Source organism: Giraffa tippelskirchi, chromosome 11, assembly GCF_054371585.1.
Source record: "Giraffa tippelskirchi isolate mGirTip1 chromosome 11, T2T-mGirTip1v1.2.pri, whole genome shotgun sequence".
NCBI lineage: Eukaryota > Metazoa > Chordata > Mammalia > Artiodactyla > Giraffidae > Giraffa > Giraffa tippelskirchi.
The window spans coordinates 98,832,801-98,859,528 of NC_137285.1; the positions used below are offsets into that span (position 1 = coordinate 98,832,801).

Sequence of the window (26,728 nt, forward strand, 5' to 3'; positions counted from 1 at the left end):
GCAGAAAGAGATCTTCATCGTCCCTCTCTGCTTTCCTGACCAGCCACATACTGATCACAGGCAGGAGAGGTGGGCATAGAACATACAGCTGCAGCTTAGTAGAGGGAGCCCCCAAAACTCTCTGCAGCATCCAAGTTTGGTAGGAAGATGCCCTAACCTCCTGGTGGCCTTCATTTGGCCACCATCATGTCTGTCCTGTCCAGAGTACTTGCCCCCTAGCTCTCAGCTCAGTGGTCATGATCGCTTATCCCAGCGGGAGAGAGGCCAGAAGGGACATGTCACAATTGTGACACAGGGCTGTGTGTGTGGCAGTGGGTTAGTCAAGCAGCCACAAAATGAGATCAGTGTGCGATTCCCCGATGGTTGGTTGTGCATGTGTGTGTGTGTGTGTGTCTGAGAGACGTGTGCAGGCCCCCAGGGAGCTGGTGGGCATAGATGAGAAGCGTCCATGGTCCTCCCCTCCATTGGCAGGGAGACCCCTCAGCGCAGGCTAAGGCGGGCGTGTCTCTGCAGGCACTGGTCACGTGGTCAGTGATGATGCCACAGCATCTGGGTGCAACTGCAAGCGATGGTCTCCTCACTGCTTCGCAGGCTGTCTGAACGGAGGTGCCCTGTCTGTCCTCTGCCCTTTCTGTCTCTTCATTCTTGGGTCAGTTTTTCCCTGATATCGACAGTCTGGTGGGCGTGTCCAGATCCGCTCGGCTCTTACGGGGCACTTAGGAGCTGGGGGAGTGAGAAGCCCGAGTGATTCCTTTGCAGTGAAACAGAGTCCTGCTGGCATCTATTTCCTCGGGTAAGACTCCGTAGGCGGTGATTTCAACACGCTGGGTCCCAGATGGGGTACTGCCCGTGGCATCAGCTCCTGGGGTTGGAGAAGTTGGGGCCACTGCGTTTCAGATACAGAAATTCTGGGGAGACCAGTTCCCCCCAAGTCCTGCCCGTGGAGTGGTCAGAGCCCTTCTGGCTAATCTCTCAGGTGCCCAGTTAACAGGAAAGAGGGACTGCTCACCTCGCCCACCAGGGCTCCAGGCTCTACTGCACAGGTCTTAGCTAGAGCTTGCCCAGTTAAGACTTCTCTGGGACCTGCGGATAAAGCCTCTGAATTACGAGACATACATTGATGGTGGGATTCTGTGGTCAGCGGGCGCTGGAGGTGAGAGGCGCAGAACAAGATCCCCTTTAAGACTGCCAGGCATGGGGTGGGCTTGTGCTGCAGGAAGAAGAGGCCCATGTCTTGCTGAGAAGTTGGCCCCGTCCCTGTGCTCAGTTTGTTGCACATAGTGCAGTGATCAGATACACCTCTGTCCACACGTGTCAAAAGCTGTAGACCTGAAGGCTCCTGACTGTACCTTAGAGACCTCCCTTATCAAAGGTGACACTTTCCTAATCAGACTCCTGTACTTGACTGTGGAGGCTTCTGTTCTCTCACTTGAATTTCATTTGCTCGCTGACCCCTAACCCTCGAATTCACCCTGCTGTGCTGCTTGTGGCCTTGCTGAGCTGCGGAACTGGCCTTATGGTGATAATACCGCACTGAACTCAGTTCTCTAACCTTTGTCAGCTTAATTTACAAAGTTGAATTAACCTTGGATTCTTGCGTTCTCTGTATTTGACCTAATTTTTTTTTTCTTTTTATCTATTTTTTTTTTCTCTGTTTCTGTCTCTTCCTCCTCTTTCCTCCTCCTCCCTCCCCTTCCTGTGTCTGTCGTCGCACATACCACCTTGGACGTCACTGGGACATCCCCACTGCCACATTTGTTTTTAAACAACCACACTCTCTCTGGGGACCCATTGCTTGGCACCTGCAGCGACCTTGGGAGGCTCCTCCGCATCCTACACCTTTGTCTCATTGCTTTTCTCTGCAGTGACTCTTCTCTTGCTCTGTTAGGAACTTGAACACACATACAAAAATTTAAATTTGCTTAAAAAGCCCAGTTCCTATGAGAATGATCAGTGCCCACCCCCTCCTTTGGAAGAATCTGTCAGGACTGCCACGGCCACGCCAACAGGCTCTCTGTGGAAGAGGAAGGTTTGGCAGTTGGAAACAAGCTGGACCTCAACATATTATTCCCACCCACAGATACGTTTGCGGCACTTCATACAGAGTTTGCCCCATTTTTTTGTAGAGTATAAAAATGTTGGGAGCTCTTTTCTTTAGACGCTGTATATATAAAAACCTTGTCTGTAAAAATTCACAGACAAGTCTTTACACGTCTGCTACTGGTTGCATTTTTGGTTCTTACCTGAAGATGATGTAGCAGAGGAAGGTTTCTAGGTACCCTCTAAAGCTTGTGTCAGATAGTTAAAACCACCCCAAGTCCCCACTCTAACCCCATGCGCCTCCTCTGCCCAAGTAAGTAGTTGGCTTTGCTTGCATTCGGTGCCCATGGTGAGTCCACTGCAATCCACCGGAGCATTTTGCTGGCCAGATGGGCACAGTTAAGTCGCCGTGTTGCCCAGACAGCAGAAAAACTCTGATTTAATCAGGTATTTTCTGGGGTTGATCCAACGTTCTGGGAGGCACTTGGTCCTGGTAATATAACCAGCACCCGACACTGTTTAGGACGTGCCCAACACCCGTGGGCTCTGGAAGGTCGTGTCTCCATTCAAGGTGACTCCTGCTGCCCAGCTAAAGATCAGCCACAGACCTCGTGTCTAGGCGGGTGTGGTCCAACCGTGACCCACCCTATTGCCTAAGCGTCAGTCCCCCAGGTCAGAAGCATCCGCTGTGAGCCTGGCCTGAGTTGCACCCCCTCCCCACACATGCTCAGTGGAGCCGAAGGCGGGGCCAGCCCTGAGTGTCAGTGAATCAGAACTCAGCCAGCCTGTCCCATTCCCAGAGTGTCCCTAACCCCACCCCACCACCCCATCAGGCAGTGGCTTCAGTGACGTGTTTTAAATTTTAGTGGAAGCCAGCTGCTCCTCTGTTGTTGGGGGTACACCCCATCCCCCACATGCCTACGAGAGGAAGTGGGGTGTGTTCGTTACAGTCCCCGTGGAGACCGACTCCTGTTCAGCAGTAGCATCCGTGTCTGTGCTACGGGGTCCTTCTTGTAGTCACATACCATTCCATGTATCTCATCTCTGAGCATCTCCACAGAAGTTTGATTTTTGTTCTGTTTGGTTCCTTTATTTTTTAGTTCTGTTGTTGTTTTTTAACGTTCGAAGACTAGCCTTTCCCTTTGGGAATCCAACTGTGATCCTATGATCTTCGGGGCGACGCTGCCCGAGTCACTGGGCACAGGCCCGTGTCCTCGGCGCTGGCAGTTTAGAGGGTCACGTGCAGACACCGGAGCCCCCACGCTGCCCATCAGCGAGGCCGGACAGTGCCTCTCGCCCCAGCCCCGTAGGCCTGCAGCCCCGCCACAAACCTCTCCCCCCGGGGTCCTCCACCTCCAGTCCCACCAGGGCAGCAGGAGCAGACACGGCTCTTGAGCACAAGGAGAGGATTGCGAAGAGGCACGTGTGCCTCCGGGCCCAGCGTAGCATCCCAGCACCATCCGGAGGGCAAAGGAGGACGAGGCGGTCCTCACACAGTGGCCTATCACTGGCTCCCGCTCTCGATATCATCTTGGGCAGAAGTCACATATTCGTCCAGGAGGGCCCACCCATCCCATAGGTGAGGGCCCGAGCCAGTGTTTCTGAAGGGACTGCAGGGATCTGGCCCAAAGTGTGGGAAAGCCTGATGTCCATGAACCTGTCCCCTCAGCTCATTCTGGGCCAGGCAGAACCCAGCTGAAGCAACTCTGGGGCCTTTGCATTCGGCCCATTCAGACAGGCCCATGGTTTGTAAGGAATGCCCTTTGGGGGGCAGCATTTGGGCACACCCCCTCCCACCAGATGCTGAGTTCTCTCATGGTGGCTGAAGCCCCCAGCCCCTGAGACGGCTTCCTCCGCAGGAGGGCGCGCTCGCCACCCCGCTCAGCCACCCCTGCCCCGGCTCAGCGCTGCCCACGCTCCACACGCCGCAGGGCTTCTCTGCTCATTTTTGGAGTATTTATACGGCAGGTTTGGATCACGTTTTTCTACTAATAAGAATGCTAACATTGTTGTGCAGATAATCAGCAAGGCCTTGAAGTTTACACCTTTGCATTATTAAAGGAAATAACAGTTCATGTGAACTCACCAACGTGTTTGGATTTTATTTGATAATGGTGTATCCTGCCAAAGTCCTTCGCCTCCACGCACAGGGCCCCACGGATTACTTTGATCCCCAGAGAACCCTTTAAATGGGACCCCAGGCTTGCAGCCCGCTGAGTGGAGGTCTAGCCACAGGAGCCACTTTTCCCTGCTCAGTTCTCTTAGCTCTCCTAAGTCAGAGCTGCTGCTGGTCCTGCCTCCTTGGACTTTCCCTCAGGAGATGGGGGAGGGGAAAGTGTCCTTGCAGAGCCAAGAAGGTCACCTTGGGGTCAGAGGCACGCTCTGGGCCACCAGATACATGACTCTGTTGCACGTTCTCCCGATTTCACGGCTCCCTTTACAACTTCATCTCAAAGGCTGCACAGAGTGACCTGGTGACAGAGAGAATCAGAGAGAAGGTTCTCATTTGCAAACCCTACTCTGTTTATAATCACACTTAGTTGGACGCCTCCTGAAAGCCCCCGAGACCAGCCATCTGTTCAGCAGACTCCGGGAAGGAAGAAGCAGATGAGTAAGGGGTTCAGGAGTGAACCGGAACCTCAGCTTAATGGTCCGAGAGTCAGAAGAGGGAGAGGGGCACGTCTTTCTGCACTGCCGTCCTGGGGCGCAGTGACTGCGGCCTCGGGGTCATCTGCCGGGGCTGAGACTGCCTTCTCATTTTGCGGCATTTAAGAGCATAGGCACTTGGATGTCTCAATCTTGGGCAAGCCAGTTCCCTGTTCAGTACCGACACCCCCCAGGCCAGGAACCACAGATGCTGAGCAGCCCCAGATCATAGCCTCAAGGTTCAGGGCAGCTCAGAACCCAGAGGCTGTGGAGAAATTGCTCCCAAGAGGCACTCTTTGTATGCAGAGAGGTCAGGGGAAGGTCACGTAAAGACCTCAGAAGTTGTTTTCTTTTTCCTTTTGTAAAATGTTAAGCAATATGTAGGAGATAACCTTTGTCCTTCTGGTTTCCTGAACTGAAGAATTCTGTAAAGGCCACTGAGAGGTAATGAATGTTGGCTTGACTTGGATACTCTTTCATTTCCATCCCAGTTTGTCTTTTATTTGCTTCCCAGGTTGCACAGTAGTAAATATTCCACCTGCCAATGCAGGAGAATGTAAGAGACTCGGGTTCTATCTCTGGGTTGGGAAAATCCCCTGGAGTAAGGCAAGGCAACTCACTCCAATATTCTCATCTGGGAAATCCCATGGACAGAGCAGCCTGGCAGGCTGTAGTCCATGGGGTTGAAAAGAGTTGGACACAACTTAGTGACTAAAACAACAAAAAAGTGTCCTTTATTTATGGTTTTTTGTAAAAGCACCACATACCCTTTCTTCAGCTTGAGGGGCACCTCACTTCCTCTGTAAGTCTAGACTCTTAGTGGTAAAGTGAGTGATCCCTTGGGGATACGTCTTTGCTCTCTCCATCCTTCAAATACATCAGTAATGTCAAGACTACCAGGTAAGATTACACAGCTCATCCTTGGGTGGTGAGTCATGGGAACAACTGTTACTCATCGTAATGCAAGGATGAGAAAAACCTAGAAAACAGTGGTCCTCAAACTCTTAGTTGCATAAGAATCACTGGGATGCTTGATCAAATCCTGATCCTGAGCCTCACCACAGAGATTCTGATTTCCTAGAATGGGGGAACCCCCGAATCTGAATTCTTCACAAAGCACCCCAGGAATTCTGCTGCAAGTAGAGAAACATTATGCTAAACGGTATTTATTTTTCAACTAGAGATAAAAATCACAAGAATCTGTGAATAAAGATGGGACTGACTAAGTGTTTCGGTCTTACAGGAAAAAGTCACACTGTGACTTTTTGGTACACACTGTGGAGGAGATGGACATTAGGGAAGCTGTATCCTGTGCTGGGGGGCTTTTCAGGTGGCGCTAATGATAAAGAACCCACCTGCCAATGCAGGAAACATAAGAGACACAGGTTCAATCCCTGGGTTGGGAAGATCCCCTGGAGAAGGGCATGGCAACCCACTCCAGTATTCTTGCCGAAGAATCCCCATGGACAGAGAAGCCTAATGGGCTACAGTCAATGGGGTCCCAAAGAGTCGGACACGACTGAAGCGACTTAGCAGGAGCAGCGTCATTTGCTGGGGACTGTAGGACGTCTAACATGCAATGACAGGCTCTTAGAGTTAAAGAGGGCTTGAAAACATCTTCTATCCCAGGCCGTGCCCAGTGCGAGAACCTCAGCCAGAGCAATACAGCATCTTGACCAAGGGATTTTCCAGCCTCTGCTTAATGCCTCTGGCAATGGGGAGCTCATCTTCCGAGGCAGCTCACACCATGTCTGAAGAGCTCTTATTTGCTAGTTCTTTCTCATATGACCTGAAGTTTGCCTGCCATCCCCTTAGTTTCCATCCACTGGGGACTCTGGTTGAGACTGCCTCTTCCTTCTCGTGACATATCTTTAAGTATTTGGAGGCAGAGTTCTCATCTCCAAGGCTAAACAGTGCTCATTTGTGCAACAAATATTCTGTAAACATTTCTTGTAAGTTGAGTTGTGTTACTTGCCGGGGAGACAAGAGGTAGACAGAGACAAATATGCCTGCTAGGATATTCTAGAGGGTGGGGTAGCCAAATAAAAAGCACATCAATGGGGATTTCCCTGGTGGTCCAGTGGTTAAGACTCAGCACTTCCACTGCAGGGGGTGTGGGTTCAATCCTTGGTCAAGGAACCAGGATTCTGCATGCTGCATGGTGTGGAAAAAAGAAAAATCTGTTCATGTCAATGAACAGAAAATGGCAGATGGAAATGGTAGTAAGAAGGGAATTGTTGTTTAGTCACAAAATTGTTGTTTAGTCGCTGTGTCTGAAACTTTTTGTGACCCCATGGACTGTAGCCCACCAGACTCCTCTGTTCATGGGATTTTCCAGGCAAGAATACTGGAGTAGGTTGCCATTAATTCTCCAGGGGAATCTTCCCAACCCAGGGATTGAACCCACATCTCCTGAAGTGCAGGCAGATTCCTTACCACTAAGTCACCCGGAAAGTCAAGAAGGGAATAAAACAGAGTAATGTGGTAGATATGGGTAGAGAGTGCCCTGATTTATGACGGTCAGAGATGTGGGAGAGTCCACCGCACGTGTGGGACCTTTTAGACCAGGGAAAGCAATTTGAATCTTATGTCAAATGAGAGGGAAGACCTCTTGCCTTGCCTTCTGTTTTATATCAGTCTTATCTCCCTCCTGGCCCTTCCCCAAACATCTGGTCTTGTCGGCCTTGGCCTTCCAAGCAATGCACCCCTCCAGTGGGTCTGCTGAGCCCAGGGCATGGGTGGATAATGGCTGCCTCTCCCACGCAGACCACTTTGCAGTGGTTTGTTTTCTTCTTTAGAGACGTGACTAGTCCCCTAAAAATATATTTATGTATCAACATCAGAACATGGTGTTAGGGCCTTTGAGTCCAAAAGTACAGACATTCTTTCCCCACAGTAATACCTTAGGCTCCTTCTGCAGGAAGTAGACAGTTAACACCTATTGGGTATGGAGGTCAGGAGACCACAGTGGCCTCCAGCCCTGAGTCACGGGATGGGGAGGAAACCCAAGGCCGTATTTCTTCTTCTTCTTCGGGGAAGCAGCTTTGGGATTCTGAAGACCAGGAAGGCCTGCATCGCTGTTTCTTTTCTTTTGTGTGTAGATGTGTGAGCACCTTGGAAAGGTAGAGTGGATGGTGTGGTGCTGGCGAGATCAGCTCTAGCTGACCGTAGGGACCCGTGGTTGATTTCCTGCTGCCGAAGCCTAGACACAGAGTGACCAGAGCCATGTCCCCTGAGCGTGGAGCTGGTCGCCAGTCTCGGGTCTTCCTGAGAAACAGGCCATGTCTCAGTGCAGGGTTGAAAGGGGCCAGTGGGAGAGCCTGGCGAGGGGCTAAGAAGCAAAGGAGGCCAAAATATTCAAGATCCTAGGAGGCTCCTCTGGTGCAGAAATTAGGTTGTGAGTGGTCGTCTCTTACATGCTGGCCAGTGGCCCAGACCCTGAATTGAAGTTAGAAATACGGACCATCAGAATGGGACAGCTGTTGAAGGAGCCCCACTGTGCCTAAGCAGGGCTCTGGGGCACAGGAACACAGACCACATGCAGAAAGAGGATGCCTTCCATCTCCATCACCCTGGGTTACCTGTTCCCTCCATGAGCTGGCATGTGATGTGGCTGGCAGCCCCCCAGGTAAAGGCTCAAGGAGACTCAGGTTGTGTTGGCCACAGTTCCCGCCTCCGGTCCGCAGACGGGTCATTCCAGTGGGTCTGGAGGACACAGGAAGCTTCAGACAAGGTCTGGTGGTGGGATGACGCTGCTGTCCTTCTGGAACCCTGTCCTCCCAGAAGAGGAAAATGAAACAGACTTCTCAGTCTGAGGTCATGGTTCCACACTGGCTTCCACAGAGCTCCACATGGATCCTTGCTTTCCCCCAGCACAGCCTCTGCCTTTCCAAAGCTGCTGGGAACCACCAGGCAATCCGGGGTTCACCGCAGGCACCTAGCCCAAACCACGAGGAGGTGCTCCGGAGCTGAGCCTGGGGTCCTTCCGTGATACCACAAGTAGCCCAGGGCCCTGGAGAATTCTAGGGGGACCCTAGGGAGGAAGACACAGAGGTGGTCATTCGAGTGCGGATGCTGGGTGTTGCTCGAATGTGAGAGGGTGTGTTTGTCTTGTGGCGGGCATGTGTCCCGTGTGAGTGAGCCTGCCGTTGCGGGAGTGTATCTCTGGGTGAGTCTGCTGGGTTTCCAGAAGTCTAATCCAAGCGGGCCTGGCTCCCAGATGGTGAGTATTCCCAGACCTTCTACCTTGCCCAGTGGGCCTGGGGAGATCCCCATGTTTCCAGAATAGGTGGGCTTCATTCACCTTCCTGGTGCAGTGAAGGAAGGTGTGGTCCAAAGTCGAGATCCTCTGGAGCAATTCCTAAAGAGCGGGAAGGCACGGGGCATCTTGTCCCCGATGTCCCCACAAGCCCCAAGGGAGCCCTGGGGACCCTCTGCTCCCCCATCTGAGACCCTCTGCCCTTATCTGGGACCCTGCCCCTGGCAGCTCCCAGGGCTCCTGGGGAGGCCAGCCGAGTGTGGGCTGAGAGCAGAGGTGGAGACATGGCGCCAGTCTGGGCTCCTGTCCTGACTGCTGGCTGCCTTGTGCCCCATGTTCTGGTCTGTGAGAGCAGGCTGCCATCCCTCTGTCTTGAAGATAGGAAGAGACCCTGTTGTCTCACCCCCGGGGGGGAGAAAGGCCCAGGGACGGTGGCACTCTGGACACAAATGCCACGGCCATCCAGCGGGCTCTACCCCACCCCCAGGGCTGTTGCTTGGCAGGTCCGGGTTTGCATCTGCAGCTACTAACCACCCCCATCCCTCTCTCCCTCCCACCCAAGCCAACGGCAGCCCCACCTCGGGCCTGAGCACCGGTGCCATCGTGGGCATCCTCGTCGTAACCTTCGTCCTGCTCCTGGTGGCCGTGGACGTCACCTGCTACTTCCTGAACAAGTGTGGCCTGCTCATGTGCATCGCCGTCAACCTGTGTGGCAAAGCTGGGCCTGGAGCCAAGGGCAAGGACATGGAAGAGGGCAAAGCCGCCTTCTCGTGAGTGCAGACCCGCCCCCCACTGCTAAGCACCCAGGCCCTGGCCCCAAGCAGGGAGCCACCTCAGCCTTTCCATTGCAAACCCCAAGGGAAGCGAGGCATTAGAGAAATGTTAAAAGCCGACACCTGAACCCAACCCCACATCTAGAATCTCATGGAAATGAGAAAATCCCTACGTAGATCAAAATGAGAGGTGTGGTCAGAGCCTAGCCTCGAGGGGAGCTGCCACGGAGAGACCCACTTGCCTTGCCACCATCCATGCCTCTGTCACTCACCAGATATTCATGGAGCAGCAGCTGCTATGGGCATGGCACCGCTGCCAAGTGCTAGGGGACGCAGTGAGCAAAACAGATGAAAATGCCTGTCCTCCTGGAGGATGATCCAGTCAGAAGCTGTGCTCCAGCATCTCTGGAGAAACAGATCTTGAGCCAAATAGAGGAACCTTCACAGACTGTCGGCAGGCGGGGCTGAGCCGGAGCAAGGCCAGAAGGGACAGAGCAAGGAAATAGGTTGTTAGCACCACCCCATGTCAGGCACTGTGTACACACATATGTGTACATATACATACACTTTTGCATACATCATATACATGCTTACACATACACATGTGTGTTTATACTTGCGCACACATACATCACATATGTGTACATACAGCACATGGATGTACATACCTCATATATGCATACATTGTTGTTTAGTCTCTTAGGAAGTTGAGTTATGTCCAACTATTTTGCAACCCCGTGGACTGTAGCCCACCAGGCTCCTCTGTGGGGGATTCTCCAGGCAAGAACACTGGAGTGGGTTGCCATTCGCTTCTCCAGGGATTGAACCCGAGTCTCTTGCATTGGCAGGGGGATTCTTTACCATTGTGCCACCAGGGAAGTCCATATAGGTAGACACACATGTGTATACATGTTTGTACTTACATGTGCATATTCTTATACACACATCATATTCATGTGCACACTTACATATACATATATGTGCATGTTTACACATACTTACACATATATAGGAACATGTGCAAACTTACATATACATATACTTAAATATATATAGCATATACTTATACATGTATATACTTAGGTGTTCATGTACATTTGTACTTAAATATACATATATACATATGCTTAAATATGTGCATACTTATATATACTTGTACATGTGACTGATTGACTGAAAGTTGTGTCCGACCCTTTGTGACCCCATGGACTATACAGCCCATGGGATTCTCCAGGCCAGAACACTGGAGTGAGTAGCCTTTCCTTCTCCAGCTTTTTCGTGTACATACATCATATACTTGTATATACTTATATATACATATGCATGTACATACATGATATACTACATACACATGTACATACATGTTATACTTGTATATACCTATATATACACACATGTACACACATGTTATACTTGTATATACCTATATATACACACACGTACACACATCATATACTTGTATATACCTATATATACACACACGTACATACATGATATACTTGTTCATTCTTGCATATACACATATGTATGCATGTACGTATTTACCGTGTATACACACATAAATGACTTGAGCACTAATCTGTACCAAGTGCTTTCCTCAGTACTTTATATTCATTGTCTCAGTTAATGCCCATATCATTTAGGCAAGTGGAGACTGTTACTTGCCCCATTTTACAGGTGAGGACACAGGCATGGGTGAGCAAGTGAGGTGCTCAGGGTCACCCAGCTGGCAGGAACGGGGGCTGAAATACAGCACTGGGCTCTGGCTCTGGATGCAGCAGCCTTCGCCATCCTGGGGCTGGGCGGAGGTACCTGAGTGTGGCTGGCTTCCCTGGGAGCCCCCTTCCTCCCCCAGCTCCCCGGGATGGAACCAGTGGAGCTCTCTCCACAGGAAAGACGAGTCCAAGGAGCCCATCGTGGAGGTGCGAACGGAGGAGGAGCGGACCCCAAACCACGACGGAGGGAAACACACGGAACCCAACGAGACCACGCCGCTGACCGAGCCCGAGTACGTGGCAGGGGGGCCGGGCCCTCCCTGGCAGAGCCACGCCCACCGCAGCGCCCCACCCGCAGCTCCGCGCTTCCCCCCCGCTCGGCGCCGGCCGGAACCCTGGAGTCCCGGGCCGGGAATGCCTGACCCCACTCTCCGCGGAGAGGAGGCATTCGTGGTCCTATTTGGGTGACTGTGGGTGACCTTAAAGAGCTCTGTGCATCAGTGGGATCCCTAGACCCTGGGCCCAGGTCACACACACACACACACACACACTCCCACACCCCAGAAATGACTCAAGGAGACAAAAGGTCACTGAGAGAGCTTAGCAGATTCTATTTAGGATTTCCAAGAATTTTACGGTTTTCTGCATTTTTTCCTAAAAGGGTGAGGGAGCTGGGGACTGGGTAAAGCCTGGCCCTCCTGGTCTCTTAAGCCTTGAGGATCCTCAGTCAGAAAGCACATCCAGCTTTGGGTGTAATGAATGCCAGGCTGTCGTGGGTACTGTGGGTTTGAAGGGAATGGAGTTTGATGGAAGCGCAGACTCTGGCTGGACTGCCCCACCAGCCCTGAGGGGCCACACAGAGCCCCTCTCTGTGGGGCAGCTGGACCCAATTCCCCAGGGACGGGGAATGGTGGTCCTGCGGTGGTGGACGCTGAGCTCAGCTGGCCTCTCCCCAGGTCTAGATGCAGACAGGGCTCTGAAAGGCCTGCTGCAGATGTTAGGGAAAGGGAGCTGCAGGCAGGCGGCAGGGCAGTCGGCAGGGAGGCAGGCGAGAGGCCCCTGCCAGGCGCCACGTTCTCTGTTGTCTCCTGTGTCCTCCTCTGCCCGCCCGGGCGTGTGCTGCCTCCCGCGTCCTCCTCTCTCTGTGGGCCTGTGTCCTGCCTGTGCGTCCCCGCATGCCCGCCCTCGGCCCCCTCCTTGGCCTCCGCCCTCTCTTGGCTTCTCTGTCTGTCTCAGCTTCATCGTCTATCTCTTCTACTTCCTGTCCTCCCCGCAGGCTGCCTGCTGACACCACAGCCACTGTGGAGGACATGCTGCCTTCTGTCACCACCGTCACTGCTAACTCTGACACTATCACCGAAACCTTTGCCACTGCTCAGAACAGCCCCACCAGTGAGACCACCACCCTGACCTCCAGTATCGCTCCCCCGGTCGCGGCCACCCCTGATTCAAACTCTGTGCCCGCCGGCCAGGCCACCCCGTCCAAGGGGTCCGGCGTCACTGCCGCCTCCCCGGCCCCAGCCCCAGCCCCCAAGGTTGCCCCCCTCGTTGACCTGAGCGACCCTCCGACCTCGGCCCTGGCCGCCAACAGCCTGTCCTCTAGCGTCCTGGCCAACCAGGGGGCCGTGCTCAGCCCCAGCGCCCCGGCCAGCACGGGCGAGGCCCCCAAGGCCCCTCCAGCCAGCAAGGCCGTCTCCCCGTCGGCAGCCAGTCCCCTGGCAGCAGCGCCGACGGCCCCTGCCCCGGAAGCCCCCCAGGCCAAGCAGGAGGCTCCCGGCACCAAAGGTCCGGACCCCGAGCCCACCCAGCCCAGTGCCTCGAAGAGCCCACCCGAGGCCACCAGGGCCCTCGCCAGCCCGAAGAGCGAGGCAGCCTCCGTCACCACCACAAACCCTGCCCAGGGCGAGGACTTTAAAATGGACGAAGGGAACTTCAAGACCCCAGATATTGACCTTGCCAAGGATGTTTTTGCAGCCCTGGGCTCTCCTGCTCCCTCCGCTGGGGCCAGTGGACAAGCCTCTGAGCTTGCTCCTTCCACGGCCGACGGCTCTCTTCCGCCTGCACCAGCCAAGACCGAGTACGGCCTCTCTCTGTCCGCTGTCATCGGGTGGTGTCCCGTGGTGGTGTGCGTCTGTGCTGTGCTGTGTCCTCCCTGTTAGACGTGTCTGCGGCCTCATCCAGGGCTTCTCAGAGGCGACTGTCAGCCAGGGGCTGGGCCAAGGCAGAGAGCGGGAAACAGGCAGGCAGCCGCCTGCTTACTAATTAGGCCGTGTTAATTACGTTTGATCCTGATCCTCCTAGCGGTGACATCTCTTGTCCCTGGAGGAGCCCTTACATTTGGGTCACTGATGAGCATAGCTTGGGAAGTGAGCTAAGGAGGCCAAGGTGCCCTGATCGGCCACCCTAGGGCCCACAGGCAGGGTGTCATCCAGGGCCAAGGCCAAGTCCTCACCAGCATGGCATGGTGATGCAGGCAGTGAAGAGGCAGACCCCAAGGCTTGTGGGGGATGGGTAGGATCTGATCCAGAAGCCCCCGTAACACCCCAGCCCGGACACCCACACACCCACCCACCTGCTCCTGCTTCTCCTGCCCCGAGTGACTGGGGACACTCAAGCTCCCAAGCCCTGAATGAGGGCCGGGTTTCCTAAGTTCAAGGCCAGGTCCTTCAGCGTACAGGTTTCTTAAATGTGAGGCCAACATGCAGGGGCACCTGCTGGGCCTGGAGTCTGAGCCTCCTCTGGTGCGTCCTTAGACCAGCCTCTCACTCCTGGGACTGACTGGAGCCAAGAGCGACTGAGTCAGATGGAGGTTTTTATAGAGGCTCCTTGGCTGCTCCCAGATAAGCTGGGGTGCTGCCACCCAGAGTGACAGGGGGGACCCTCACCGGGAGCCCTGAGTCCGTCGGGAAATTAAAGGACAGCCCTGCCCACCCAACCCCACTCAGCTCCCCTGGAGCCTGGCAGCCCACTCCAGGCTCTCACCAGACTCCCATGGAAAACTGCCATGGTAACAAAGAGCATCTTCTTATCTTGCCCGGGGAAAGCCCTACAGAGGCATCACCAGGAAAGGCAGAGCACAGAGAGGTGGGAGTGCAGACAGGCAAGCACAGGCAGTTTGCAGAGGGTCCCCTGGAATCAGTCCTGGGGAGCCCGACACACACATCATTTAGACCAAGCTGGGTGGCTGCTGCTGCTGCTGCTGCAGCCATGCAGGGTGAGAGGAGGCTTCTCCCCACACACTTCCACACTCCAGGCAAAGCTGGAGCCCCCGGTATCAGATAAGTGCTAGAAGGGCGCCTCCCTCTGATTCAGCAGCTCTCTGCTTTGGCTGCACGTCTTAGAACCACTCGGGTGCTTTTTAAAGTCACCGCGTTCTGACCCAGGAGATCGGGATTTCTGGAGACACGGCCCAGGGTCAGTGATTTTCAGAGGCTCCAGGTGATCCGGACACACAGCTGGAGTCCAGTGCTCCTTTGAGGGACTGGCTGGAGGGTGCGTTACGGCAGACCGCGATCTCAGTGCTGTTTTCCCAATTCTCTGCAGGAAGGGTCCCGTAGAAGCAAAGCCGGAGACAGAGACGAAGCCAGCGCCAGCTGAAGTCCAGACGGTCCCCAACGATGCCACACAAACAGAGGAGAATGAGAGCAAAGCGTGATGGGTGACGAGACACCAGCCAAGATCAAAATAAAAAGTGACACAGCAGCTTCACCAGAGCATCTCCAATATCTCTCTCTCTCTCACACACACACACACACACACACACACACACACACACACCTCATTCCTCTAGTGTCTTTTGCCTTTAAAAAAAAAAAAACTAAGCAGATCAACATGGGATCTCCTTTTTGTAGATTTATAGAAAGGGTTCCTTTGTTGCGCACTCACTTGTAAGAAAATGAGACAAAAACGTGAAACCCACAGCCAAACTAGGACACTTGGTTCCCTGAAACCATTTAAAAATCAAACAAAAGGACCCCAAATTAAGAATCTAGGAAGCTCAGAAGAAAAAAGAATCTAGGTTCAGGATTTTGGTGTTGCCGAACCGGCACAGACCGGGTTCAGAGAAGTAACTTCCAGACGCTAAGACTAACCGAATGAACAAAGTCCAAGTTTATTTTTCTACTTTCAGTCGAGTTTGAACTCTGTAACCTCATAAATAAGTTATCATTTCTGTTCACTTTGTATTTGTTCAGTATGCAAAGTGTGTCACCCTTCCTAGCTGGATTCAATTCCCACATAGACTCTTGTTTTGTAGGAAGAATGCCAAATGCAGCTTCTGGGGGTAGATCTCAATTTGCAGTATTCAGATTTCTTTTCTTTTCCTTTTCTTTCTCCTTTTTTTTCTTTCTGCCAACTTTGCTTTCCAGTGTTTACAAGTTGACAAATGTTTGACTTCAGTTGTATTTCGATGGCCATGTAAAATAGCAGCCTTTTTTTTTTTTTTAAGTTACAAATACTGCCTAGAGGTGTAGGATCCTCCCAGGACAACTTTACAAAATCTAATTGTTTACAGTGGCTCTTCCCCACTTCTGATTTGAAATTTTTGCCTGTGTTTGACTCAGGTGAAAATCCATCGCGTTCTGGAATGGTTTTGCTTTCGGGTTTTCAGTTCCGTTTGTTTGTTTGTTTGTTTCCTTGGGGGTTAGACCACTTCTGATTAGCGACCACCTGCCTGTATCTGTGAAAAGGATCTGCTCCCCAGGCGTCCCCACCCTTCCTTTTGAAGGACTCTTAGGCTTTGTTGAATGAAGCAGAAAAGATTGTATAGTTGGGGCTGGTCTTGGTGAACACACATTTTTACCCCAAACATCCCCTTTTTTGTAGAAAGCCAAATAAAATATATACATACAATTTCCTTTTGAGCCCAGAATCTAGATTTGAGCGGAAGAGCATGTGTGCTTCAGGGAATTAGTGTCTTTTTTTGGAAATCTGTTGAAGTAAAATAACATCAGCCTTCTGTTCACTTAGGCAGCATTTGTAGAAACAAAAGAAAAAAAAAACTAACCTGCTGTCTGGAGTCATAAGACAACTTTTACTGGATTGGAAACCAAGTGGGGGAAAAAAAAATACAGAAACTTTAAGGGGGATGGGAGGGGGGAGAAGGGAAAAGCCAGCCCTTTGTATAGAAATTTTGCTTTTTTTTTTTCCTCATTCTACTTTAGAACTGCAAGCTTGTGCACTGTGGATGCGTGAATATTTTAGTGTGAAACGTGTTTTTGTCATAGTATTGAAATAAAACTTCAACATAGTTTGGTTGTGGAAGGTATAGCAGATAGTTCAGAAAAAAACATTCAGGAAACAAAAAATAACTCTTACAAGGAATTGAAGCCTTTAAACAAAGAATGAAATAGAAACGATGATGATGATGAAGATGACGCTGAGTCAACAGAAATGAGCGCTCTGCGGGTACCTTTCCCAAGGTACAGAGAGAGCAGCCAGAGGTTAGGGTGGCAAGACTCCCTCTGCGTCCGTTCTGTGGGCCACACTCCCCCGTGTTCTGACACTTCTGCAGTCTGGTCAGTGGCGCTATGCTAGATTATTTCAAACTGTGAAAAATAATGGTCTTGTCATTTGCTCAGTGTGGGGTTATTTTGCATTTTCTCAGCTTCTGGGGATGGAAATGGAGGATCCCGGTCTACACAGGTCTGGCACTTTGACCTTGGGGCTTGCACAAATCTACGGTTCGAATGCACAGGCCCTTAGGACCGAGTCAGGTGACGACAGTGGTTAGAGCCTGCAGCAGATGGGAGCTCCTGGGCGTCTGAGACAGAAGGGAGGACCCAGCAGGGAGCGGTGGGCTCTTCTGGGTCCCCAGGTTGTCAGTGGAATCGATTCCTCATTTTGGGATGGTAATGGCTTCGACCACCTCGGCCAAGCCCACACTATACCTCATTGAGACTGTGCATCTCACTTCAAGGGGTTGTGGTCAAGTAAACTGATTTTGGTTCTGATGGTTAGGAAGAGAAAGAGGTATGGTCGAAACCCTCAGATAACCTGGCCCAGGGCAGCTGACTCCCCACTCACCCCCTCCCCAGACCCCGGCTCTGCTGGAACCCCAAACTCTGCCAGCCTTTTGTTCTGCCTCTCTCCCGTCACACGTAGATTTGTCTCTGCATGCGTGAGCTTTCCTTTCTTTGGGAAAAAAAAAAAACAGAGCAATGCTTTCTCTAAAATCATAGAGGGAGTCGCTTTATTTTCAAGACGTTGTATCTTTTATGTTAAGAGATAAAAGCTTATAGTTTTCCTTTTTTAATTTTTTGAAGGAGGGATCACCCTACCAGTTTCCACTGTCTATGTGTCTATATGTGTATGTGCCATACATATGTATTCACATAAAGACTGGCATGGCCAGGTTCTGCCAGAGGGGCACTCGGGTGCCATGCGTGGGGCCTCCGAACCCTGAAGGGCCGTAGTGTATATAGTGCAGCTTTGAAGTGGAACGCGGTTTTCACACTTTTCTATGGAGCCTTCCAACTCCCGGGTTTTCACTGTAGGCTGTCTGTCCGGATGGTGGTTATCAGATCTCCATTAACATCTCTACCCAGCATTCCCGACTTCGGGGGCCTTCTCTCTTGTTACAAACTTTTTACCAAGTGAAACATCGATACCACCTTTGTTTCCATTCTCACTGGTGTAAATACTGAGTACTAACTGAGAATTTTGACTTTGCATTCTGTCAGAATACTTGTGTTCAATAAAAATTGAAAGAAAAAAAAAAAGCTGTTATGGTCCAACTGGAATTTATTTCAAGTCAATGGACGTTTGTCATGTGAATCAAACATGGAAATGATGCTAACATTTTAACATCAGTAAAACCCAGGGTCCTGAGTTTGTGTTGCCTGAATGATGGGGTTTCTAGGCTTTTCTCACAAGTTGATAGAGAAGTCCTCATTGAGAAGGACCAGACATCAGAGTCAGAAAGGTTTCATTCAAATCCTGGTTCTGCCACTTTCCTGTTGGCATTGGAAGAGTTACTTAATCTTCCCCAGACTCAGTTTCCTTTTTTGACAAACAGGAAATGCCAAGAATAGTGGACTTGGGTACTGACAATGAAGCACCGTATAGGAAAGCCTTGGCAGATAGTAAATACCCAACAAATTGAAGTGGCACGGTTGCATCCCTGGTGTATGATAACATCAAACCCACCTGGAATCACAGCATACACCTGAACTTCAAGGTACCAACACGAGGTAGACACCTGAGACTTCTAGGATATGTAATGCCCCTCCTTATTACTTTTGTCATCCCGCTCAGCACTTGGAGCCTTAATTCAGCCCCTGGGATTTACTGAAGCCTCTGAGCCAGAGAGTGAAGAAAACTTTCCCTCAGCTCAGAATTCTCTTGCATACACTACCATGCAGCTGTGTTGGGAAGAAGCAGCCAATAGGGTTGGGATTATCTGTTTAACTTTGGAATCAGGAGTTCTTAGAGAAGAGCTGGCCGGAGGGCCAGGAGGAGGTGAGACCAGCAAAGAACCCAGGGGACAAAACGTAACTTCCTCTTAGGGCTGGCCCTCTGCCTGCACTAATCTGAATGATACTGTCCTTTATGTCTATCGACCTCACCCCGGTCCCAGCCTGGGTCAGTCTGAAGTCACCCCAGGGTTTGTTCCTTCCCTGGCCATAGGGCCTGTTTAAAGGACACAAAGCCACATGTATCTGTGTGGCTTCCTGTGCCACAAATTTCCAGCTGCATACGGTATGGCGAGGAGTAATAGGAGCACATTGCTTTTCAAGATTTGGATGACTCTCCATTATCCATGAGGGCTTGCTTCCAGAACCTTCCCCCTTCAGGCCAGTCTCCTCTCAGCTTCGCTGAGTACTTTTTGAGTGTCTCAAGATGCTCCAGGAGACCACAGGAGACAAAACACTCTGCAGTGCAGTGTTCGTTCACTGTGGGGCCCGGGCAGACAAGACGCACACAAGCACTGATGTACCGTGGTGTCATTAGGGCTGCGCATCAGCGTTCCACTTCCCCCACTCCTTCCCGGCACACAGCAGGATTGCACTTCTCTGTTCACTGACAGCAGGCGTGGCCACGTGGCTCCCTTCTGACAGTGGAATATGAACAGGGAAGTGCATGTCACTTCTGCACAGAGCCTTTGAAAGCCAGTGGGTCTTAGTGTGGCCCCTGCCCCTGCCCCACTAACTCTGCACCTGGAGCAAGAGTGCCATCATCTGGGCCCAGAGTGAGGGGTGTGAATAGGCCTATGATGGACCTGTAACATGCATGAGCAATCAACCCAGTAAATGTTTAACAACCAGCTCTCCAAAGAAGGAGGGGAGGGGGGATATATGTATGGGGTGTGTGTGTGTGTGTGTTGTGTGTATGTTTATTATAAACTTTACTGACATAATCAATTTACAATAGTAATGCACACAGTACTCTGTTCTGAAATGCCACATGTCCAACCGATAAAGATGCTTTGGTTTATTTTTGCTGAAGTCGTGTATCCATAGTCAACCTGTGGTTCCAACTGATGGATGAGCATAGTTCCAACATAAATGTTGGTTGATGTATTCATTTATGTTAACAAGTAAGATGAAAGTGACACAGTGAAGATCTATGAGTCAGAACTTCACTCGTTCATCAACAGTGAGCAACCTCTTTGCTAAATCAGGTGTAAGTTTTTGAATACTGCTTCAATTTTTGCTATTCAGAGTGTAATGGCTGCAGACATGACACTTTAAAGTTTAATCTGCATCATAAATATCTTTCCATCACTTCTTTAAGTCTAGAAAAGCACACACACACAGAGAGACACAAAAGCAATCAAACCTTGATTTGTAGCATTTGTTGATTTCAGGGATATGAAAATATTCCCAATATGACTGATTTCAACATGTCATCACTGGATGAGGAATTAGGTAGAGATGCACAGTAGCTTCGGGCTTTCCAGGTGGCGTTAGTGGTAAAGAATCTGCCTGCCAGTGCAGGACACTTAACAGATGCAGGTTCGATCCCTGAGTCGGGAGGAGGGCAAGGCAACCAACTCCAATATTCTCGCCTGGAGAATACCGTGGACAGAGGAGCCTGGTGGGCTACAGTCTGCTGCTGCTGCTGCTGCTAAGTCGTTTCAGTCGTGTCTGACTCTATGCGACCCCATAGACAGCAGCCCACCAGGCTCCCCGTCCCTGGGATTCTCCAGGCAGGAACACTGGAGTGGGTTGCCATTTCCTTCTCCAATGCATGAAAGTGAAAAGTGAAAGTGAAGTCGCTCAGTCGTGTCCAACTCTTCTCGACCCCATGGACTGCAGCCTACCAGGCTCCTCCGTCCATGGGATTTTCCAGGCAAGAGTACTGGAGTGGGGCGCCATTGCCTTCTCTGGGCTACAGTCTATGGGGTCGCAAAGAGTCGGACACAACTAAAGTGACTTAGCATGCACCTTCACACAGTAGCACATATTATATAGTATTCCCAACATGCAAATAAAAGAGGCGTAGATAACCTCAAGCACAGAGGTCATAAAGATATGGAGTAATAATAACAATAAACTTTGTATACACTAATGATAATAGTGAAACAATGGAGAACTCATGTGTTTTGAATATGTATTGCCTCATCTTAAGTATGTTAACAGTAAGTTTATGTAATTTAACTTTTAATAATGATGCTGCTTAACTATGACTCACAAATTTCCTGAACCTTTAACTGGCTCTCTTGCTCCAGTACAAGTTGGCTCCAGCCTACCGCTGGATGTTCCTTTATGTTACAAGCCACTTCACTTCAAGATCTGCTACCACAGCATTATTTAGCCTATTATGGATAAATCAGGAAGTGCTAAGTCCTATGGACAATAATAAATCCAAGTGAGGGGGGAAGTCAGAGTAGTCCTCTCTGAAAAGATACTACTGAGCAGCATTCCTGAAAGAAGTGAGCTGCTGAGCTATGCAAACATCTGAACAAAGACATCTCAGGCAGCAAGTGCAAAGGTCCTGAGGTGAAGACTCACTTGGTATGTTTGATAAAGAGCAGAAAGGTCAGTTCAGCTGGAGCAAAGAGCAAGGGATGGTGTGTGGCAGAGGCTAAAGAGTAGTAAATAAGTCAGAAGTATCCAGAGCTAGCTCACATAGGGTCTGTGGACTAGGTTTAGGATTTGGCTCTTTCTTCAACCAAGATGGAAGGCTGAGAAAAAAAATTTTGAGCAGAAGCCTGACATGACTTAAGTTTTAAAACCGTCACTGTGGCTGCTGGGTAGAGAATAGACCACAGGAGGGCAAGAGAAGTCACAAGGATACCGATTAGGAGGCCATAATGTAGATGAGACAAGACGGTATGTGTGGAATAAGCTGGTTCCATATGGAGGTGGGCCAATGATTCTGGCTCTGCTGGAGGTAAAAACAGCAGAAATGGGTGATGGGTGTGGATCTGAGACTGGCGTCAAGGATGACTTCTGGATTTGGAGCCGAATCAACTGAAAAATGTATGTGAAAGTCATTCAGTCCTGTCCGACTCTGTGACCCCATGAACTATAGCCCACCAGTCTTCTCTGTCCATGCGATTCTCCAGGCCAGAATACTGGAGTGGGTTGCCATTCCCTTCTTCAGGGGATCTTCCCAGAAGCCCAATTATTCCTGGGCTCGATCCTTGGGTTGGGAAGATTCCCTGGAGAAGGGAATGTCTACCCACTCCAGTATTCTGGCCTGGAGAATTCCATGGACAGAGGAGCCTGGCAGGTTACAGTCCATGGGGTTGCAAAGAGTCGGACACAACTGAGCTACTTTCACACACGCAATTGCAAAAATGGAATTGTCATTTACTCTCTAAAAGGAGTCATGGAGAAGCAGAGTTCAGGAATGCAGACTCTGTTTCCGGACACCCCAAGTCTGAGATCCATGTAAACATCCTAGTGAAGATTTAAATGGACTGAAGTTCCAGAGTCTGGAGATGCATGTAAAAGCTGTCAGCACAGAGCTTGTGATTAAATCCCTGGCACTTGCAGAGGTCAACCAGGGGACGAATGTAGGCTAAGAAGAGGAGAGAACCAAGCATGGAACCCAGAAAAGAAAATCCCCAGGCAGCTCTGTGTCAAGGAAGAAACTGAGCAGCTCTTTATCTGGCTCTTCCAACAATGGCATTTACACAGGGACGCAGGGAGGAACAGGCTCACACTGGTAAGATGGAAGACCATCTGATTCCAGGCTGGCACTGCCACATGCAGCCTCCCCACCCTGCCCCTCATCTGTCAAGACCTTGGCTTCTGTTCATGGTCTTCCTCTCCCCCAGAGACCCCCCATCACCTTGGATGACTTCAGTGGTTTGTGCAGACCACCCCTCCAACACACAGCTTGACTGCCTTGTCTCCAGCGACCTTGAACCACCTCATCCCTTGACCAAACCACAGACGCGATCATCATCTCAGTCACCCAGCCTGAATCAGAAATTCAAATTTACGTTACAGCAATGCTCTCCAATGTTGCTGGCCCATCCGACTCTCACTCAGCTGTTGTTTTTTCATGTGTGTGTGTATTCAGTTGCTCAGTCGTGTCTGACTCTTTGTGATCCCATGGACTGAGGGCTCCTCTGTCCAGAGAATTTTCCAGGCTACTGCCGATAAGTCAGTGCTTCATCCTTGCTGAGGCTGCTACTCACTGACTCCCAGAGTTTTCCCTACTTGCTACATTCTCCTCCCTCCATATCCGGCTTCCGTTCCCCAGTCCAGCATGCTCACCACTCATTCCCCGAAATCCAACAGTCCTTGCCTCAGTGTTCTCACTCTGCATCCCTCCTATAAAACTCTAGCCCTGGCAAATCATCTGGCTGCATCTCTTTGCTCATACCTGGACAGCTGCGTGCCACTGGAGAAAAAACAGGTAACCAGTCACATTAGTATCAGTAGATAAAGTCCCTTTCAATAGATCGCAGTGCCCAACAATCCAAATGATATTTCTCAACAACTCATTCATTGTCAACAAAACGTCTTCACTTCCCCAAACCAACCCCTCTGTCAAGCCATCCCTTCCATCTCAGCTTATGGCCTTGCTTCCTTCTTCTCAAAGGAAAAACAGGTGGCAGAAAGGAACATCCTCAACCTCGCACATGAAACCCACAACCCCCCAACACACACATCCATACCCTCCCTGCCTCTTGGCTCCTGTATAAAGAAGCAGCTTCTCCCCTTCCTAAAAGCAATCTCCATCCCTGGGCACTGGCCTTTCACTCCTCCATGTATGGATTCTTTCTCATTCATTCAAGATCCATTTAACAAATAACACTGAGCACCAGCCACAGCCATGACTGTTCTAGATGTTGGGGAAGCAATGACCCCACTGTCGTGGAGCTGACAGTATAAATTTACATCATGAGTCCAGAATAAGAGAGGTAAGAAATACGCAGTAAGAAAAGGAGGCTAGTGAGTCACAGAGGAGGAATGGCTATTTGATATGCAGAAATAGGTGAAGACCTTTCTGAGGAACTGGCATTGAGCAGAGAGCTAAGAACAAGAAGGGGGCTTCCCTGGTGGCGCAGTGGTAAAGAACCCACCTGCCAATGCAGGAGACACAGGTTCAATCCCTGGGTGAGGAAGATCCCCTGGAGAAGGAAATGGCAACCCACTCCAGTATTCTTGCCTGGGAAATCCCGTGGGCAGAGGAGGCTGGAGGGCTACAGTCTGTTGGGTTGCAGAGAGTCGGACACGACTGAGCACCGCACAGCAAGAACAAGAAGGAGCCTGGGTTCCATACCCTTAGAGCCTTTCTCAGCTAGCAAGCTTGTGTGGATGTGGTGGGTAAGACTATTGAGTGAATATGAAATGAAGTTTTTTTTCTAATGTTGAACTTAATTCCTCCTTCAATCTGCCATGCCATGGGGCGGTAGAAATGTGTGCGTGCTATGTCGCTTCAGTCGTGTCTGACTCTTTGTGACCCCAGAGACTGTAGCCCACCCACCAGGCTCCTCTGTCCATGGAATTTTCCAGGCAAGAATACTGGAGTGGGTTGCCATGTCTTTCTCCAGGGGATCTTCCCAATCCAGGGATTGAACCAGCAGCTCTTATGTCTCCTGCATTGGCAGGCAGGTTCTTTATCGCTAGTACCACCTGGGTAGAAATGTCACCACCTGGGTAGAAAAGTTCTCCATCAAACTGAAGTTCTACCTCTCAGCCTTCTCAGAGTTGCTGACATGACTTTTAATTACCTCTCCAAGCCCATTGCATGAGTTTCCCTTTCTACTCTATGTGCCAGAATTAGTGGGGAAATAAATGTATTTCCTTAATCACGCCAGGTTCTTTCTCACCTCTTGCTTCCTCTGGAACACTCTCCAGCATTCCCTGTGCCCACTAATCCTTGACTCTTACTCCATCCTCAGGTCTTGGCTTAAATATCTCCTGATCAGGTAAGCCTTTCCTGAAACATGATCCAGGTTGCATAGTTCCCTGCTAGATGTCCTCTCCAGGCCAGTGTGCAGCTGGCACTCGCAGGTACCATTGTATCAGATTGTTAAAATGTTGAAATGCTTCTTCACTGTTGTAAGCCGTTGCTGTCACCCAGTCCCCCACAAGGGATCCCTCTGATCCCCTGCCGCAAGATCTCGCAACCCAGGGGGTCGCACCTGATCCAAAAGAGGGTCTGCAGGGTTCTGTTTTGGAGCTGTGGTCAGTATCCATGGAATACAGTTTGCAAAATATTTTTAACATACCCTCCAGTTATATGCTAAGATCCCACACTTTCTTTACTTTCTCGTTGAATGTTTCTCTTTCCCTCTGAGTCTCAATTCCTCCAAGGCAGATTCTGTGTCTGTCTTATTTCATTCCTTTATCCCAGCACATCATAAAGCATCTGTCAGAAAGTAGAAGCTTGGTGTTTGTCGGCTTCGTGAATCATGGAGTGAATGAACGAACTCATGAATGAAGTGAATATATATATGTATATATGTATATATGTATATATGTACACCAACCATGGTTATTTGCCTATGTTCATGTGTGTGCCTGTGTGTGCATGTGTGTGTGTGTGAGTACAAACGGTGTCTCTACCTGGCCAGGGATGATGTCTTTAATCTTGAGCCACCCAGCTGTGCCCCTGCCTAGAGCCCTGGAGGAAGTTCACCCTGGGGACCAGGGAGGGGTCTGGTCACAGGCTCCCACGTGGCTGGAGAGAGTATGCTGTGCCTTCCCCAGCCTGGGATCACCTTCCTCCAGGTTTGGTGACAAAATCCAGCCAGTGAGTGGCCCCTCCAGGATGGAGGCAGGCTGGGAAGACTCGGCTTAGGGGAACATGAAAGGCAAGAACATTGCAACCAAGTCGACCTCATCCTGTTACCCAGAGCCGTGGTTATCTGATGGGCAGGACTGACAAGCTAGCCCAGGGAACTTCCTTCTGCGGAGCTTTCTCTCAGGGAAAACCTCTGGGCTGGGAGGCTGGGAAGAGTGAACAGGGGCAGGAGAAGAGGGTGGTGAGGTCTGTGAAGGTCTTCCAGTCCCCAGGTCCAGGTGTCAGGGGGCTGGTCTTCCGCGGACAGCACCGTGCGGGGGCCTCTTCCTGAGCAGGTGGGCCCAGGCGTCTGACTGCCGACCTCAGCCCAGACAAGAGAACCCACAGAGTCTCTCCGTTTGGAGTGCATTCTGTCACGATGGCCATCAGCATCCCGCTGGAAACCTGACAGTGGACATCAGGAACAAAGCTTTGAAGAGCTCTCTGGCTGAGAAGGGGGTACAACTTTCTCAGGGAGCCACACTTTGGAGACCAAGGATCCAGCCCACAAGTCCTGCCACACTCATGTCCTAATACGGAAAGAAGGAAGAAAGTGGGTCCTTGGAGACAAGGAGAGGGTCTCACATGGGCAACTGCCTCCACCCCACATCGCCCAGGCCGGGAGGTCAGTTTTGGTTCTTGTCCGCAGCCATGCTTGGTCATGTTCCTCCGTCATCCCGTAGGCCAGGCCTCTCGGTCTCCTGAGACACTATATAAACCGCACACTCCTGGATCCCAGATCCTCTGGCTGTGGGTCTCGGCAGCAGAATACCCCTGTAGGTGGTACAGAGCCCCCAGGCAGAGAAAGGCTGCAAGACAGGTGTCTGGGGACCGCCTTGCTTCAACATCCCCTCTGTGGGCGACTGGCCCGAGCTCCCAGCCCATCCAGCTGAGGGTGGGGAGAGACTCCTGCAGGAGACTCAGCGGTAACGCAGGGACAGACAGGAAGGATTGCAGACACAGTCGAGTGTCTGGAGTCTGCAAGAGGCAGCCCGCGGCTCAGCACGCTCCACCGCACACACTGGAAGGCAGAGCTAGCTAGCATCCCAGCAAGCCAGCCATTCGAGGCCGCGAGCCACTGAGATGATGTCATGTCCGAGAGAGAG

At 50.9% G+C, this 26,728-nt stretch overlaps 1 protein-coding gene across 10 annotated transcripts in view; it reads left to right on the forward strand.

Annotated features, from left to right (window-relative positions):
* Positions 1–18,151, forward strand: part of NCAM1 (neural cell adhesion molecule 1) — a 357,436-nt gene extending 339,285 nt beyond the window's left edge. For 7 of the 10 annotated variants that reach the window (XM_081544728.1, XM_081544725.1, XM_081544726.1 and 4 more), the window contains 3 exons: positions 9,507–9,714; positions 11,609–11,725; positions 14,976–18,151. In XM_081544728.1, the coding sequence (XP_081400854.1) occupies positions 9,507–9,714; positions 11,609–11,725; positions 14,976–15,087 (437 nt within the window). In that variant the 3' untranslated portion in view covers positions 15,088–18,151. Of the gene's footprint in view, positions 1–1,808; positions 4,126–9,506; positions 9,715–11,608; positions 11,726–12,708; positions 13,510–14,975 lie in introns of those variants that run through there. The other 3 variants (XM_081544720.1, XM_081544721.1, XM_081544730.1) reach the window with 2 other exon arrangements.
* Positions 18,152–26,728: the final 8,577 nt, after the last annotated feature.